Genomic DNA, 15,087 nt, shown 5'->3' with positions numbered 1-15,087 from the left:
AGGTCAGCTTCTTCCCAATATTCCTGTGTATATCATCAGCTATTTTACATACTGAAAAATTAGAGTTCATTGAATTTTAGCATATTAGAAGGAACATGGGTCAACAGTGGAAGGCAGTATTTAGGGACAAATCTCCCAACAAATACATGTGTTACAAGATCATACACATTAGAGATGTACAGTATAGTCTAGTAGGAAGAGAAATGCAAATTATTAAATGAAGTTACTGAAATTAAACTACCATACCCATGTAAAATTGTGATTTTGGAACAAAGTGTTTTCTTAACAACCTAAATCTCTTCCCTTTCTAACAAATACCCTCCAAAAATAATATGGCTGGTAAAGGAGACTGTTAACAACTATTCTGTAGACAAGTCTATTAAATGCAATCATCTTGTGAATCTGAACAGATATAAATTATCCCAGCTAGAAACCAAGTTGCTGTAATTCTATCGATGATCAAATTTGTTCAAGTAAAACCACGTAGCAAGAAGCAATTCTCATGTAGTTTGAAATGTATTGTAAGACCTAGAAACAGAACATCAGTGCACGCAAATGGACGGAAGCACATTTTGAAGTTAACATAAAAACATTTGCAATACAAAAGCAGAGATGCCAGTACAAGGGGTACGATGCTGTGCTTTCAAGAAAAGCAACCATTTTGCAGAACTCTGACCCGCTTTCATAGTTTACCAAGAAATTTCATCTACTCTGTGGAAGTGCCGATGACAATGACAGCGCAGGAACGTAGGAGGACTCTCTATCTCTCCTCAATGTGCTCTCAAAGCAAGGTTCTGCGGGAGAGGAGCTTGTGATGTGAGGCATGAATGGACAAAAAGAAGTGTTAAAAATAAACACTGAAGTTGAGTGCCCTGTAATCATTTTGAGGACAGGAAAATAAGTGAGCACAGAGAAATAGGCTCACAAAGCCACCGTGCTTCAGAATAAGTACTATTATTACTTACGGGAACAGGGAATAATGGAAGCTATTGCTTTTCTGAGTTTGCATTATATCCTTTTCCCCTCTGTCCTGAATAGAGCAAAACTTTCTTTTAAAAATATTTTTATTTCAAGTTTTTAATTAAACTTTACTTTTCTGGTGTGTATTATGAGATATTGAAAACATTATTATTAAAATCAGAGAGCGCTAGCATATAAATGTCCTATTTTATCATTTCCTATTAGCAGTGAGAGAAAATAAAAACAACAGGATCAGAAACTTTGAAACATTGAGACACCAGGTGACAGGACAGTCAAATAATAAAGAAGTTAGAAGTGTATAAAGCTTTTGAATGCAAGAGAACATCATAATCATAAGAACATAAGAATCATAAGAACAGCTGAAGTGTTTAATAATGAAGGAACATTACGGTTTTAGATGCCTTTCTAGGGTTTTATCACCTTTAAGTACAGTACAAAATTCTGCATTTTGAATTCCCCGTTGGCTATGTACTCGCTTTAGGAAGCTTGCTTTTGTGGTTGTGTAACATGCATATCAGAGGATCCTGCACTTTTATGTGCTGGAATGACAATGCAAAACTTGTCAAAAACAAGGCAAAAGGAGTGTAATGTGATCATGTGTACTGGCCGTACCTGTTAGAGTACTATTGCAATTAAACATAAACAGTATGCTTGAGAAGAAGACAACTTTTGAAAACTGGGAAAAGCATTACAGCAGGAACTGAAATACTTGAGAATCCAAAAAGAAAATGTACTTATACATGGGATGTTGTCCCTCTTTCTGGAGCTGAATTGCCTAGTGGAAAATGTTCCTAAAATACTGAGTAGTACTGACACATTTTAGTTTTGAATAGTATCCAGACATTAATCTGAAGCATCAATGGGTATTGGTGCAAAAGCCAGCAGAGGGCTGGAGGCTGCCTTGAGCTGTGGTCTCGTGGATGAGCTCTAATCCAGTGTGCTGTGGGTAGTTAATTATTACATGAAGTAGAGTGGCTTCAGCATGAGACACTGCAGGAATCCCAGACCAAAACTCCACACAACACTATTGTCAGGGTGCTTTTGTGTGAGAAGTCAGGAAGAGCAGCCTTTTACATGTTCCAGGCCTTGTGACCTAACAGAGATGGGCCTGGAATGGCTGAGAGACTCTGTGCTTTGGGTGGGTGCTTTGCTTCCCAACTTCACGAGAAATCTGGGGTTTGCAGCTTTTGGGAGGGTTGGTGGGTTTTTTTTGGGTTTTTTTTTTTTTTTAAATCCTAATACAGATCATAAGTGTTGTTGCTATTTCAAATAAAGTTTAATAGATGAGGGAGAAGATTCCTAATAAATGCTGATCATAACATCAGCAAGCAAGAAATGACAGTCAAGTCTTGGCGACTGTTGGAGCACCAGAAATCTTCAAAAAAAGGTGCCTGATTTATTCTGTACCAGCATGAGTGGTATTTTTAGTACTGAAATATCCAAAAGTAAAAACTGCAGGAGCAAAATGCAAAGAATGAAGGGCGAGTAAAACGTGAAGGACCTGGAGCTACCAATTGTTAACATGAGTTTGATGCTATGCTCTCTGAGGATAACGTACCTCTAAATACCAGCTTTCATTTGACTCACTGAGCAGCTCGTTTTGTGACAGACTGGTAATTGACTGGATAGTGCAGTTTATTCTCTGTAAGAATGTGAGTTGGTATGAGACTAACCCATCATTAAGCATTTGCCTGCCAGCTCAAACAGTCTTTTATTTAGTACCTTTACTCAAAAGAGGGAGTAAGTAAATAACAACAGGCAAAAAAAGCCCTCCTATGGTAAAAACTAACAATTAAAACTCCAGCGGATGCTAAGGGATTCATTTTTCATGGTGTTAAAACACAATGGGCATATTTACCATTGTTCCTTTAGCATTGTAAATTCATCTGTGTCTGAACAGAAAGGTAAAAGCCTTAACACACCTGTTTAATGACTTTGTCTCCCTGTTTATTTTAAACCTATAAGAATTCTAAAGAGATCTGTCCTGGCAGCCTGTGGATGTAGGGAAGGAGATGCTAAAACCATTCAGGTTGCGAAAGGAAAATATTCTTAATTCAAAACATAAAATGTCATAGTTGTTCTAAAGCAAGAACTGCACTCAGCCTATCATGAGTTAATGCCAAAGCCTTTTTTGTAGCCACTGTTCAAGGGAGAAGAGAAGACATCTTAATTAAACTCTGCCTTTGTTGAAGACGTCAGAAAAGCTACTGACAGAGTGTGCATGCTAACTGCAATCATGCATCCTGCCGTCGCCAGTGACAAGGGGAAAAAAGCAATAAAAGTGAGCTGCAAGTGGCTGCTGTTATGCAGGTTGCTGTGGAAGAAAGGCTTGAGAAGCTGTTGCTTTGTCCATTCAGTACAACGTCTTTGAGTTTTTAGCGACAACCTCTAATAACTACAAGTCAGAAAAATTCTCTCCATGGTGGGGCATTGCAGACTTGTCACGCTGAACTGTTCAACATCAGAAGTCAAGGTGCAAAATAAGACCAATAAAAATCATTAGGAGATGTTGAACTGTCCTTTGATTTTGATCCATGGTGAAGTTTGCTGGTTTGGGATTTTTTTCCCCTGAATTCAAGGTGTTTAAAATTAAATAAAAACTGTATTTTTCACATAATCACTTGGCTGTGATGGTTAGGACTTTAAGAGAACTAGTAGCAAAAAATCTATAATGAAATCATGAGAACTGGGAACTCTTTGGTGAGCTCGTCTACTCTCATCCTGTTCGTTTGTGTTTTATTATTTTGCTATATTCTCTTGCCATTCCCTTTCTCTTTCACATGAAAAGAAAAAGGCACACATGGGATGTAAGGGATAAGGGTAATTGCTGGTCTGTCTACCTCTATCACTGCAGTGGGAGTTAAAAAACATAACATACTCGGTGCACCTGCGGACAGGCAGCATCAGTTTCTGGGCGTTGCTGGTGGTTCCTGCTTTCCAGCAGATGGTTAAAAAAAAAAGAAAAAAAAAAAAAAGGTGTGGTCAAGAAGGATTTGAGAAACTAATTTGCAAACCATTTGAAGCTGAGATTGTTCCTGTAATATTATTAAGTGACAATGGTTAGATAAAATACTATAGAAATACAGGGACTAGTGGATTTCTCTTCTCTGCTTGCTGCCCAGGTGTCTCAAAAAGGACCTGAAAGAGTCATTTATCTTTCTGCAAGTAGAAGAGAGAAATCCCTTGCCTGACAGGGTTGTCTGTTTCATCTTGGAGATATTTACCTTGAGGCTGTAGAGAGTAGTCTTTTTGACTATTGTTTATTATGACTTGCATTGAGATTAATGAGTCATTTCATACAACTCCATCACTAAATCTGGCTTGCTTTTTGGCTAAGATCAAAGAAATACCATGAATTGTTGTCCAGTTCCCCTAGTTTTTTGAGCACTGTTCAGCTAAAACATTTAGTTGTTATTTACTTTGATTTGTAGATCCAAAGTGCTGTGATACATATTAACTAAATATTATGATCAAGAACTAGTAAAAAATGCATGATTATATTACTTGTCAGGAATAAAAGTTTTAATCTTGCTAAGGACAGGTAGGATTTTAAGATAGATAAGATGATTTTAGGAGGGTGAGTAAAAAGGTTTCCAATAATCAACAGGAAAAAAGTAAAAAGAAGGTTGCAGTTGCTATATTTCACTGCAATAAAAAGACTTTTTTTTCCCCCATTTGTTAGTCTACAGAGAACTACTTTGCACAATTAAAATATTAATTAGTAGCATATTAATTAGTAGCACATTATTAGCAGTAAATTCCAGTTTTTAATGAAACATTCAAGTGAAAGAGCCATGTTTTGGGACAGTTTTGTTCAGTTTTCTGACAAATGAAACCATTGAAACTGTATACATGTGAGATAAAACACATGACTAGGATCCTCTGGTCTCATGCTATAATAGTTATTATTTTGTTGTGTTTGGACTTGAGTGAACAAATAAATGGGGGATTCATACCTGGTTCCATCACACATAGCCTGAAATGCATAGCTATTCACCAAATTATTTTCATTCAGGTGTAATTTTAGATAGCTGCTAAAGCAGAGTTAATTTTAAATGATGCTTTTGGTGAAAACATAGACAAATGATTGTGCAATTTCTTGTTAGAAACTAAGTTTTATTTATGAATTTAAAAAACTGACTAGAATGAGTATAAAGAACAACTTTGAAAGTCACTTCTAAGTTTTGCATTTTTCACTTGAATTAGTAGGTGTAAACAGCTGATGACAGTGAGTTGACAGTACTTTGCCTTCCTGTGAGATACTTCTTTGAGATAGAAGCAATGGTAAAGAATCATTTATTCACGATTCTTTGGGTGTAGAAACTATTTTTCAAAATAGTAATATTTTTCCTGTAAATACTTTTTAAAGGTCTAGTTTTAATAATTTTGGTTTAATATTTTTCTTTAGGATTTTAAGATGACATTTTAATACGTGTAAAGCAAGTATGTTTAAAATTGTCAGTTTGGAAGTGCACATTGAAAGCATGCATTGATAGGAATAGTGCTTGTATAAGAGGAGCTCGCTTTTAATTTTTAAATTATGAAAATATTTTTGAGTTGCCTGATAAAGTTGATAGAGACAGTACATTCAAAGAAAATACAGTTTATTGTTTATAAATATAAAAATATTTGTTTCTGAATATTCTTATATAAAGACTGGGAAACTCTTGCTAACGTAAAAATTCACGGAAAGCGACATTTGCAGTTAAAGGCAAAACAAAAAGTTGTAATGCGCTTACATGTTGATCATCAAATGTTTATATTATTTATTTCCATGCCTCAAATGTCTTAAAGTATTAATATTTATAGTAACAGTTTCTATGATATTTACAGTTTAATCTTACATTTTTCATTTAGATGGGTTTATTGTTTAATCTGACTTCATTTGCATATTTTAGAAAAAACTAACCATTTTCATAATCATTTCATGGAATGGAGCCTTTATAGAAAACTTCAGAGCATTCCATTCAGAGGCAGTTTTGTTTATTAGTGTTTTTTTTCACCTCCCCTTAGGACACTGTAAGTAACCCAGCATGATTGATTGTGAGAGCAATTCTACACAAATTCAAGGAGGATTTTATATTCTGGCCACAGGGTTGCATGGAAATAATTTCTTTCTTCTTTAGAAGTTCACCTGTTCATTTTATTACATATTTGTCACAAAGTCTTTATGATTTTAGTTCATTATTGCGGAGCTAAGCATGATATGATACAGATGCTTTTAATGCCACGTCCCCACAAGTTTATGTACTGGCTGCCTGGAGTTGTGCCTAATAGTTTATATTAAATAATATTAAAACCAATATCACACAGAGGTAGCACTGTTGATTTTTTTAAGATGTGATGTCCTCTTCCTCTGCACTGAACCGTTTCTGCAGCAGCTTAATTTTTGATTTGGTAAGACACCATCCTTGTGATGAATCATAAAGTTGTGGCCCCTGCCCAATTCATGGCAATCTTCATAAATGCAGAGTATTAAACAGGGTAGCTTAACTGCTCAGCTACCTGAATTTCACATGTATTTTTAGCTTACTAAGGGTTTTTTCATTTATTTTTTTTTCTCTGTTGAAGGAGGGTTATGTCTTGCCCTGACTGTGGGTGTTATTCCCTGGTGGGTGGGAGAGGGCAGGTGAATTATATCTGCTTCTAGATTGGTAAAATATTTTGGGAACTCTTCAGATGGGACTGTTACAAAATATTATACCAGATAAGTTTATCACTTTTCATACAGAGTGAGAGGAGACAGATCTTTTTGTGCAAGTGTCCTTAAAACTTGTGTGAAGTATAGTAAGCTACTGACATATATGAAACGAGTAGGGTTTTTTAATGTTTTGCTAGTTTTTGTAAGGCTCTGTACTTGTTGCTGACATCTGAAATTTTTTGCAGGGCCTAATCTAGTTTAAGTCTTTTGACTATGGGTGTTTGGGGTATTCTTTTTTTCTGTGTTTCATCTCTGTTAATTGTAATGAAGGATGTTGGAGGCAGAGAACAGGACATGCAACTGGCCTAATAATACTCTGCGGCGAGATTTTTCTCCATCTCCATCAGGACCCATCCCGTTGTAGTACTTACTTTTAAGATGGCAATGCTGCTTCACCAAACTTCCTCCTACAGTGAGAGAAGTAGGGATAACTCTTGGAAAAAGTTTTGAGGCTAGTGACAAAATATGTTTGTCTTTCAGATCCCCAGCTCAAGGGTATAGTGACCAGGTTATATTGCAGGCAAGGCTACTACTTGCAAATGCACCCCGATGGAAGTCTCGATGGAACCAAGGATGACAGCAGTAATTCTAGTAAGTGACTGCCCCAGGGGAATGTCTTAATCACACACGCAGATTGCATCGCTCGAGTGTGTATGCGCAGACACGGTGTTAATGCCTTTGGAGGGTTTCTGAATGTGTTTTGTCGAAAGGAGGAGGGTTCTGTCCATTCAAAGCCTAATGACCGCCAGCACTGTTCGTGCAGGACTTTGGCCTAAATATATTCCCTCTGAAGGGAAAGGTGTGAGTACGGATGAACTTCAGGGGTGAAGTATTTAGGCCAGAGGTTGTCTTCTGGTAATTTTATAAAAATGGTTAAAATTATATTGAAAATATTTTTTATAAAAGCTATGTATTTAACATAAATTTCTTATCTTCAAATAAATAACAAACCAACCAGCCCCCCCCCAAAAAAAAACGGAAACAAAAAAAACCTTTGAAAAATCTGATCATGTGGCCCTGATTCAGCAAAGCAGATAAGTGTATATCTAACTGTCAAAGTCCTGCTTAAAACACATGCTGAAGTACCTTGCTGAATTGGTGCTAAAGATCCTACAGTCCCTATACCAGCAAGAATTCCACTGATTTTAAGAGAATTTCTGCCTGTATAGGGACTGTGACTGTATCAGCTTTCAAAAATCTCCCAAAGTGGTCTTGAAAGGCTGTGTGGGTCTCTGCTTTGGTACTCTTTTCCTATGATACTGCCACATATTTTCATTCAATGAGCATATATACATTTGATAACTTCAGCTGAAATGATAATTAAGCAAAGCCATTCTTGCGCTAGAAACAGTTGATTTTTAATTTTCTGTGTATCAGAGATGTGTATTTTGTTTATTTTAATGATAATGACATATTTAAGTAACATATTTCTGTGTGATCTTGAGGTCTATTTTAAGCATTTTTAATACAAAAGATTTATCTTCTTATTATGCGTGTATAAATAAGCATTTAGTTTCCTCAAAAATGTTGGAATTAGACTATAGAAATTAAGGGATTTGAGGTTTCTGCTTTACTTTGGTTAGGACCCTGTTTTATCTATGAATGCACGGCTGTCATTTTTAACACATCTCATCAACAGACAGCATGATCATATTTTATTGTTCTATTTTTTGTTAGAATTGAGAAAAATAATTGATTAATCTATTTTGATATGTGTTTCTCTGCTTGTTTTCCAACTGTTTCCCCCCCCTCCAGTTCCTTGTTTCTTTTCTTCCCTCAGTGTGTCCATCTCTCATACCCACTTCTGTACTGGACCAGATACTAAGACCTTGTGCAGACAAGATCATTATTGCTTTTTATAGAAGCTTTGCCTGTATGATGTCCAAGAAATGTGTCTTAGAGTGGCAGCGTGTATCTCTCTCCCCCTGTCCTTCTCTCTCTGCCCATCTTTCTCTTATTTTCAGCTTCAGTAAGGAGGTGTGTATGACTGCAACAATTTTGGAAACTTTTATGTTAGTTCTGTTTGGTGGTTTGTTTTTTGTTTGGTTTTTTTTTTTTTATTCTGAGAACTCTATGGATTTTGAATCTTTGCAAAGCTAGACCATAATGCCTTACTTTCCTCTTTTCGCTGCTGTCAGCTTTACAAATCTTCCTTTTTTTTTTTGCTTACTGTGTCATTTTCCCTGCCTCTCCTCTCTTCCCTGCCTTTCTGGATTTCCATTTGTCTGCCCATCTCTCTTATTCTTCTCAGTTGTTCCCAAATTCAGAAAAATTCTCCAAACCCAACCAAATACCAGATAGAAGTATTGCAGATTTTGGATAAGTACTGTTAGCTAATATTGTATTTTACTTCCGTATAACTTTAAGCTAAAACAAGCTTTTTCCATGAAGTGACTTTTTTTTTTCTCTCTTTAACTGGTGTGATTCACTATTTATTTCTTACTAGTCCAATTTTACAATATTGTTTAGTAAAGACAGGTTAGACCACAAGGATGTAAAATTAATGTTTGCCATGAAAGCATACAATCTCCACCTTAATTTTTTTTAGTATATATGTTATATATTGAGAGTTGAGAAGATTGATCCATTTGATATATTCATGTATATATGAATATGTGTCTGTTTCTTTTGTGCTGTCAGTCTTTCTTCTCAGTTCTTTCCCCCTTCCACCGTTTCCTTCCATTTCCTGATGAACTTTGTGTTTCCTATGTCTCATCTTTACTACAGCATATTTTGGTTTTCCTTTTCTCTTAAAAAAAAAAAATCTCATGTATAAAATTCCTATTCTTTTGATCTTTTATTTTGTGACCTCCCTATCATGATAATTTCTATCTGAGGCTTACCAGTAAATAATTTTCAACAGCTGCTAGAGGAGGAGGCATGGCCCCATCCTGATGGTCTCTGCTTGAGAGGGGGAAAATCCTGCTTCTGACCAGCTTGCAGGCTGCCTATTTAATGCACCCCAGGGGTGAAGGGATGGGCATATATTAGCTGTCAATAGGACAGATAATACACTTGCCTTGATAGCGAGGATGACTTCCATTAGGGGTGTGTTTCATAAAAATGGAGGAAATAGAGACTGCCGAGGGGTGAGCATCTCTGCCAGCCTTCCACCTGTGTCTTCTGCACTGGTCACTGTCCCTGAAGCCTGTGAAAGAGTCTTCCTTGTGCACTGACTGTCTGAGTAACTGGGTGTTGGAGAAGCCATAGAGAGTGGATTACCGAGGGACAGAAAAGTGATTTTTTTTTGTCTTCTGCAAGAAAACTATTTGAAGCTTAGTCATGCTGCTACTTTTTGTGCTGTTGCAATTTATGGTGTCAAGCAGTTAGAGGACTGCTTGAAGTTAAAATTCCCTCAAGCGCATATATGATTTTGTACTCATTTTGTATGTATGCCAATAAACATAAGTTACATATTATTGGAGTCACAGTGTTATAGAGAGGTAGCGCAAAGATTAAGATGTAGTCTGTTCAAATTGAGTGGTTCTGTTCACAACCATTTTTTGTTTGTCTTTAAAGCTTCTTGGTAGTCTCTTTATGTGGCTCTTTGCTTCTATCTGAAGTCAAAATGAGTTTTACCAGTGGTTTCGGTCAGCTGCTATAGTGCAAGCCATTGTCCCAGTTTGCCTTAAGTTTGAGTAAAAGCTAGGGTGTGCAGGGATAGATGGCAAGACTCTTTTATATATCCCTGTGCACAAACCCTTGCATGAAAAAGGAAGATGTGACTGCTTGTAATTGCATCCCTAAATGTACTTTCGTCTGCTCATGTCGGTGGCCGCCCTACCAGAACCCAACCTAAACAGAGTGATGGGCTGCAGTTCATTGTTGTAATTTCTTTTTATATCTTTCCAAGTTAGTGATGTTTTGTGACTGAGTATGAATTAATGCACCTATTGGTTAATGATGCTGAGTTTCCTTAAATCACATCACCAGACCAAGGCTTAGCTTAAACCATCTTGTGTGTACAGTCTGTATTTTTTTTGCCAAACTCTCAGTGATGTGTGGAAAGAGGCTTTATTACATTGGTTTGCTTGTTTTAGCTGGTTTTCTCTTTTTCCTTCCTCTAATGCTGTCGAGTTCCTGGTTTGTTTTGTGGCTTGCTTGTAGTGAAAGCAGGAGTGACTGTGGTTAAAGCTGTAGACTTGGTTACTGAGGTCCTACTCTACATAGCTGTCCCACTCTACCTCTAATTTTCCTGAATTTTACAGCAGTTCTCAGCATTACTTGGTGCGAATGGAACTTGCTTCAGTGTTGTCCATGGGCCTCATCATTATTAATTAGGAAAACCAAGCTACTACACAGGAACTATAAAGACATAGAAGAGTTTTCCATGTTGTGCTTGTGGTAACAAGCGTTAGGTTCCCCTCCTGTCCTCCTCCCCACCCAAAACAGCTCATTTTCAGACTTTGGTCTGTCTTCAAAATTTTGTGTCATGAATGAAGGGTAGGTTTACTAGGAAGACTAATTATTTTGGGAAACGGGCAATTCTGATTCTTTAATTTCTGAGACTGAAACCCTGAATCTCTTAGCCCTATAGCTTATTTCTATTCATCTGAAGAATATATCTCAGCCAAGAACCACTGAAAAAAATCAACATAGGTTATGATACTTTCCTTGATGGGTGATAAACCTGATTTTAACACTCAAATGTTGCTATATGTGCCCCTTATGAAATTACAGTCATGTTTAAAAGAGATTAAAAGAGCATTGCTCATTTGTAGCTCTATTCCAGAAACTGATAAATGCCAAAGTTAAGATTACACAAGCAACTTCGATTTGGCTGTGCGGTACACATCTCTTGCTTAATTATGCAGCAACATGCTTTACTTCCTTTGTGGCACTTGCTACCTGGTAGAGTTGGTGTTCAAGACATCATGCAACCATTTAACATTCCTTTATTTTCATCTTTTAATGCATGTTCCTAATACTCTATTTATATTTTCCAAATCGAATATAGAAGTATTAACTTCTTAATGTCTTTCTAAAGTACCTACCACTATCATGTTTTGATTTGAAGATATTAATAAAATAATCTTCACAGCACCCTTGTAAAGTAAAGGAGATAATTAGGAAGAAAGCACATGGAGATTAAAAAACAATACCTGCAATGCTGTTAAATTTGGATTACTGAACTGAAATATTTGCAGTCTGATTTTTGCACTGTTTTTTACTGCAGTTTGTCTTCAAAGAATTACACAGCCATTTAGTTATCTATTTCTGTCACCTTTGGGAGTTAGGTAAGCCCGTTTCTCCCATCGGTATAATCTTAGTCTGACAGGATCGATGGAGGGCATGTTCAGCCATACTAAAAAGTATGTTTTAATTACATCGTGTGTAACATCAGGCAGGTAGAATGGGTTTGCTCCATAAGAAATGGATGGGCTGATCTCTGAATACCAACCTCCCTTGCGCTCACTGCCAACCTAAAAGATGTTCTGATGGAGTTGTCATTTTTGCCTGTAGGCCTGCAGATTTGTTAATTGACACCAGGGCAATGCACATGCAGAACAGACAGCAAGTCTATAAGCCTTAAGCAATTGGTCTGTAGCAAGCTTCTTGAGAAAAACAGTGATCTATAATGGCAATTTTCCTGTAGCTACAAGTCAGTCATACCTAAATAGACTTTCACAAAGATATGGAAATACCTGATTTCAGGCATTTCAGATTTCAAGTTAATATACTATGATGGTATTACATAAAAAAGGGAAAATAAATGTGGTGGGTTTGTGTTTTGCTCAAGGAAGGAGGCATTACTTATAAAAAGTGGACTTTAACTGTAACTTTGGGTAAAACTTTTGGAGGATTAGAATCCAACTCAAATTTGTCCCTGCAAATCCCCTCCATGTCACCTAAAAAAATGTTTTCAAGGCAATTGTTGCTGTTAACTGCTCCCCTCTGCCCCCATTTTCTGATTTTGTGTGTGCGGGGAGTAGGCTTGCAAGCTTAGGAAAAGGAAGAGAAACCATCTGCTTTACGGTCGTTGTTTAGATGAAATACAAAGTAGAGCTACGGGAGCGTGCACAGGCTCAGCGCTGAAGAGGAGAAAGGGTTTTACTTGCACCATTTTTTGCAGATTGGTTCTCTTGATTTCCCTGATGTTCCCACGTCTTATTTACAGTTGGATTTCCCAGGCTTTACACTTGAGCGTGCAGCATGGGAGCACTGAGCACCAGGCAGAATTATTTTTTTGGGGTTGTTCCAGGGCGCTCCCTCTTCTCAATTCATCTGTGGACTCACCGGGCTAGGTTTAGGTACATGAAGATGTTCAGGGTCCTAACTCCCTGCTTAGTTTTGGTTTTGGATCATTGTCTTCAATACAGAGGGAAGCTGGGGTCACGGTTCTTTTTCACATCCCCTTCAGGTAGGGGCTTAGCTTTGGCTGTGAAGACCTGAAATGCCAGCAAGCTCTGGAAGGCTTTCTCTTTTTCTCAAGGCAAGTTCTTATTAGAGCGGGGTATAGCACAGGTGAATCCTAGGAAGGTTTAAAATGTGTAGTTGGGCACAGAAGTCCTGCTCAGTAAAGAGTAGTGCACAGCCAGGTTCTGGAGGAAATTGAATTTCCTTTGGCCAGTTTCAGAGCACATAAAAACTACATGTTGTGCCTTACTGGTGCATGTTTTGCTGACCTCAGTATGAAGCACATTGCTGAGCATTTATCAATCAATAATTGAATGTAGACTAGCCTCCCTAGTTTTACCCAAGTCTGAAAGACTGTGTGGAAAACACTGAATATTATGTATGTGCAGAGTTACAGCATTTCAGATCACACTCTAAAATTTTATGGTCCTAGACTAATTACAACAGCTCTGACAATCTCCGATTAAAACTTGGTGGCAGTAAAAGATACATTATATCCCCTCCTCAGTGCTTTCTAAATCCACCAGTAACTGTAAGCCGCTCTAGTAATTTTATAGGTTGCATAAAACAATGCCATGTTACAGGCTTCTAATTCTCCTTCAGTTGTGGTTGGTTTTTTCTAGCTTTGCTGCTTTATTTTTATTGGTAATACAGCAAATTGTATCTACATTCCAGGAGATTTGACTGAACCACTATGATTTGGAATTAGTTTTCATTAGCAGTTTTCCATGGCTGACTTGTCTTTTGTGTTCACCCCGTTTTTCTTTATACAAGTATTGTTTGCTTTTCCTTCCTGGTGTCCTCTCAATTGTTGCTGCCCTCCTTCTAGCATGGTGTTCTTATCCAGGTTTCCTCCTAGAATTTCTCTGCTTCTAGAAAAAAAGCAAACTTAACTGCTATCTAAAACCTATTTTTGCCGTGACAGACTTCCCCTTCACCACCCACAATATTGGTTTTGCTGGTTTTAACATTTGAGCATAATGCCTGATTGGTGTTTTTTAACTTCCAAATTATATTGAACATTGAAAAGCCCTCAAGTCATGCAGTGTTTAGCCTATATGGTCTTAGGATATCTTCTCTGTGAGTGCCATATTTCACTGGTTTACACTTATCTTCTATCGATTAGAGAGGGAACCTTGCCTGTACTTAGTATTTTTCTAGTGAACAGCCCAGTAAGATCCTAGCATGACGGAGACTTATGGAAACTACAAAAATGAAAATGCTGTATATTTGTGCTAATTCTTGTCTGATGTCATCTCTTCTATTCTTTGTAAACCCATAAATTTGTTTTGTGTTCTTCCGAGCACTTTTGAATTTATTTTTCTTTCTACAGTTGTAGGAAGTGCTCTGCTACAACAATTCCCAGCTTTATACTTGCTTTGTGCATTCCGAAAAAGATCTTATGTTACATATTCTTTTTCTGCGTAAGAATGTTGAAGGAAAGGCGTTTTTTTTTGCCATCCACTTCTATCTTTAAATTCTAATAGTTAACCTATGTTTTTTCTCAGTTGTAAAGATTTGATCATCATCATAAATGATCTGTGGCTTTGTGTCCTTTGACCAATAAGGAGTTTTCACACCTTGAGAAAATGTACTTATCCACTGCAATTACATGACTCTCTTTCTCTTAATTTGGGCTTTACCCCTGGCATTTTGATTACAGATAGCCTCATAGGGTACACTTTCTAGTCACAACTATGGATGTCCTTCCTAAATTTTGAGGAACTCATTCTAAGTGTTACTGTGTTCCTGAGACATGGCTTGGTGGAACCATGGTCCTCGCTGCCTGCGTTGGACACACAGGTTGCGCTTTTGGTTTTCATCCAAGTACTTGTGAATCTGTGACTCATCCGCAGTAGAAAACTGCTTAGCATGAACTCTGGCTCATCCAGGTCTTTCCTTCTGAGACTGTTTGATGTGTGCTTTGCATCTGATTTCCTGGTATGAGTCAGTAGACTTAGTATAGGTGAGTGCAGGCATAATTTTTAGAAGAATTGGTCTGTGTCTCTTACATCACTTTTTCTTTTGTTGTTCTGTGGTGAGGCTGG

At 37.3% G+C, this 15,087-nt stretch overlaps 1 protein-coding gene across 2 annotated transcripts in view; it reads left to right on the top strand.

Moving 5' to 3' along the window:
* The window catches only part of FGF14 (fibroblast growth factor 14), a 418,197-nt gene that overhangs the window by 305,956 nt on the left and 97,154 nt on the right, over positions 1-15,087 (top strand). The window contains exon 2 of one of the 2 annotated variants that reach the window (XM_009880469.1): positions 7,163-7,273. In XM_009880469.1, the coding sequence (XP_009878771.1) occupies positions 7,163-7,273 (111 nt within the window). The remainder of the gene's footprint in view (positions 1-7,162; positions 7,274-15,087) is intronic. The other variant, XM_009880476.1, reaches the window with a different exon arrangement.

Source organism: Charadrius vociferus, unplaced genomic scaffold (assembly GCF_000708025.1).
Source record: "Charadrius vociferus isolate BGI_N301 unplaced genomic scaffold, ASM70802v2 scaffold180, whole genome shotgun sequence".
Taxonomy (NCBI): Eukaryota; Metazoa; Chordata; class Aves; order Charadriiformes; family Charadriidae; genus Charadrius; species Charadrius vociferus.
Note: the sequence above shows the minus strand (reverse complement) of the source record. Positions and strands in the feature narration are given on the sequence as shown.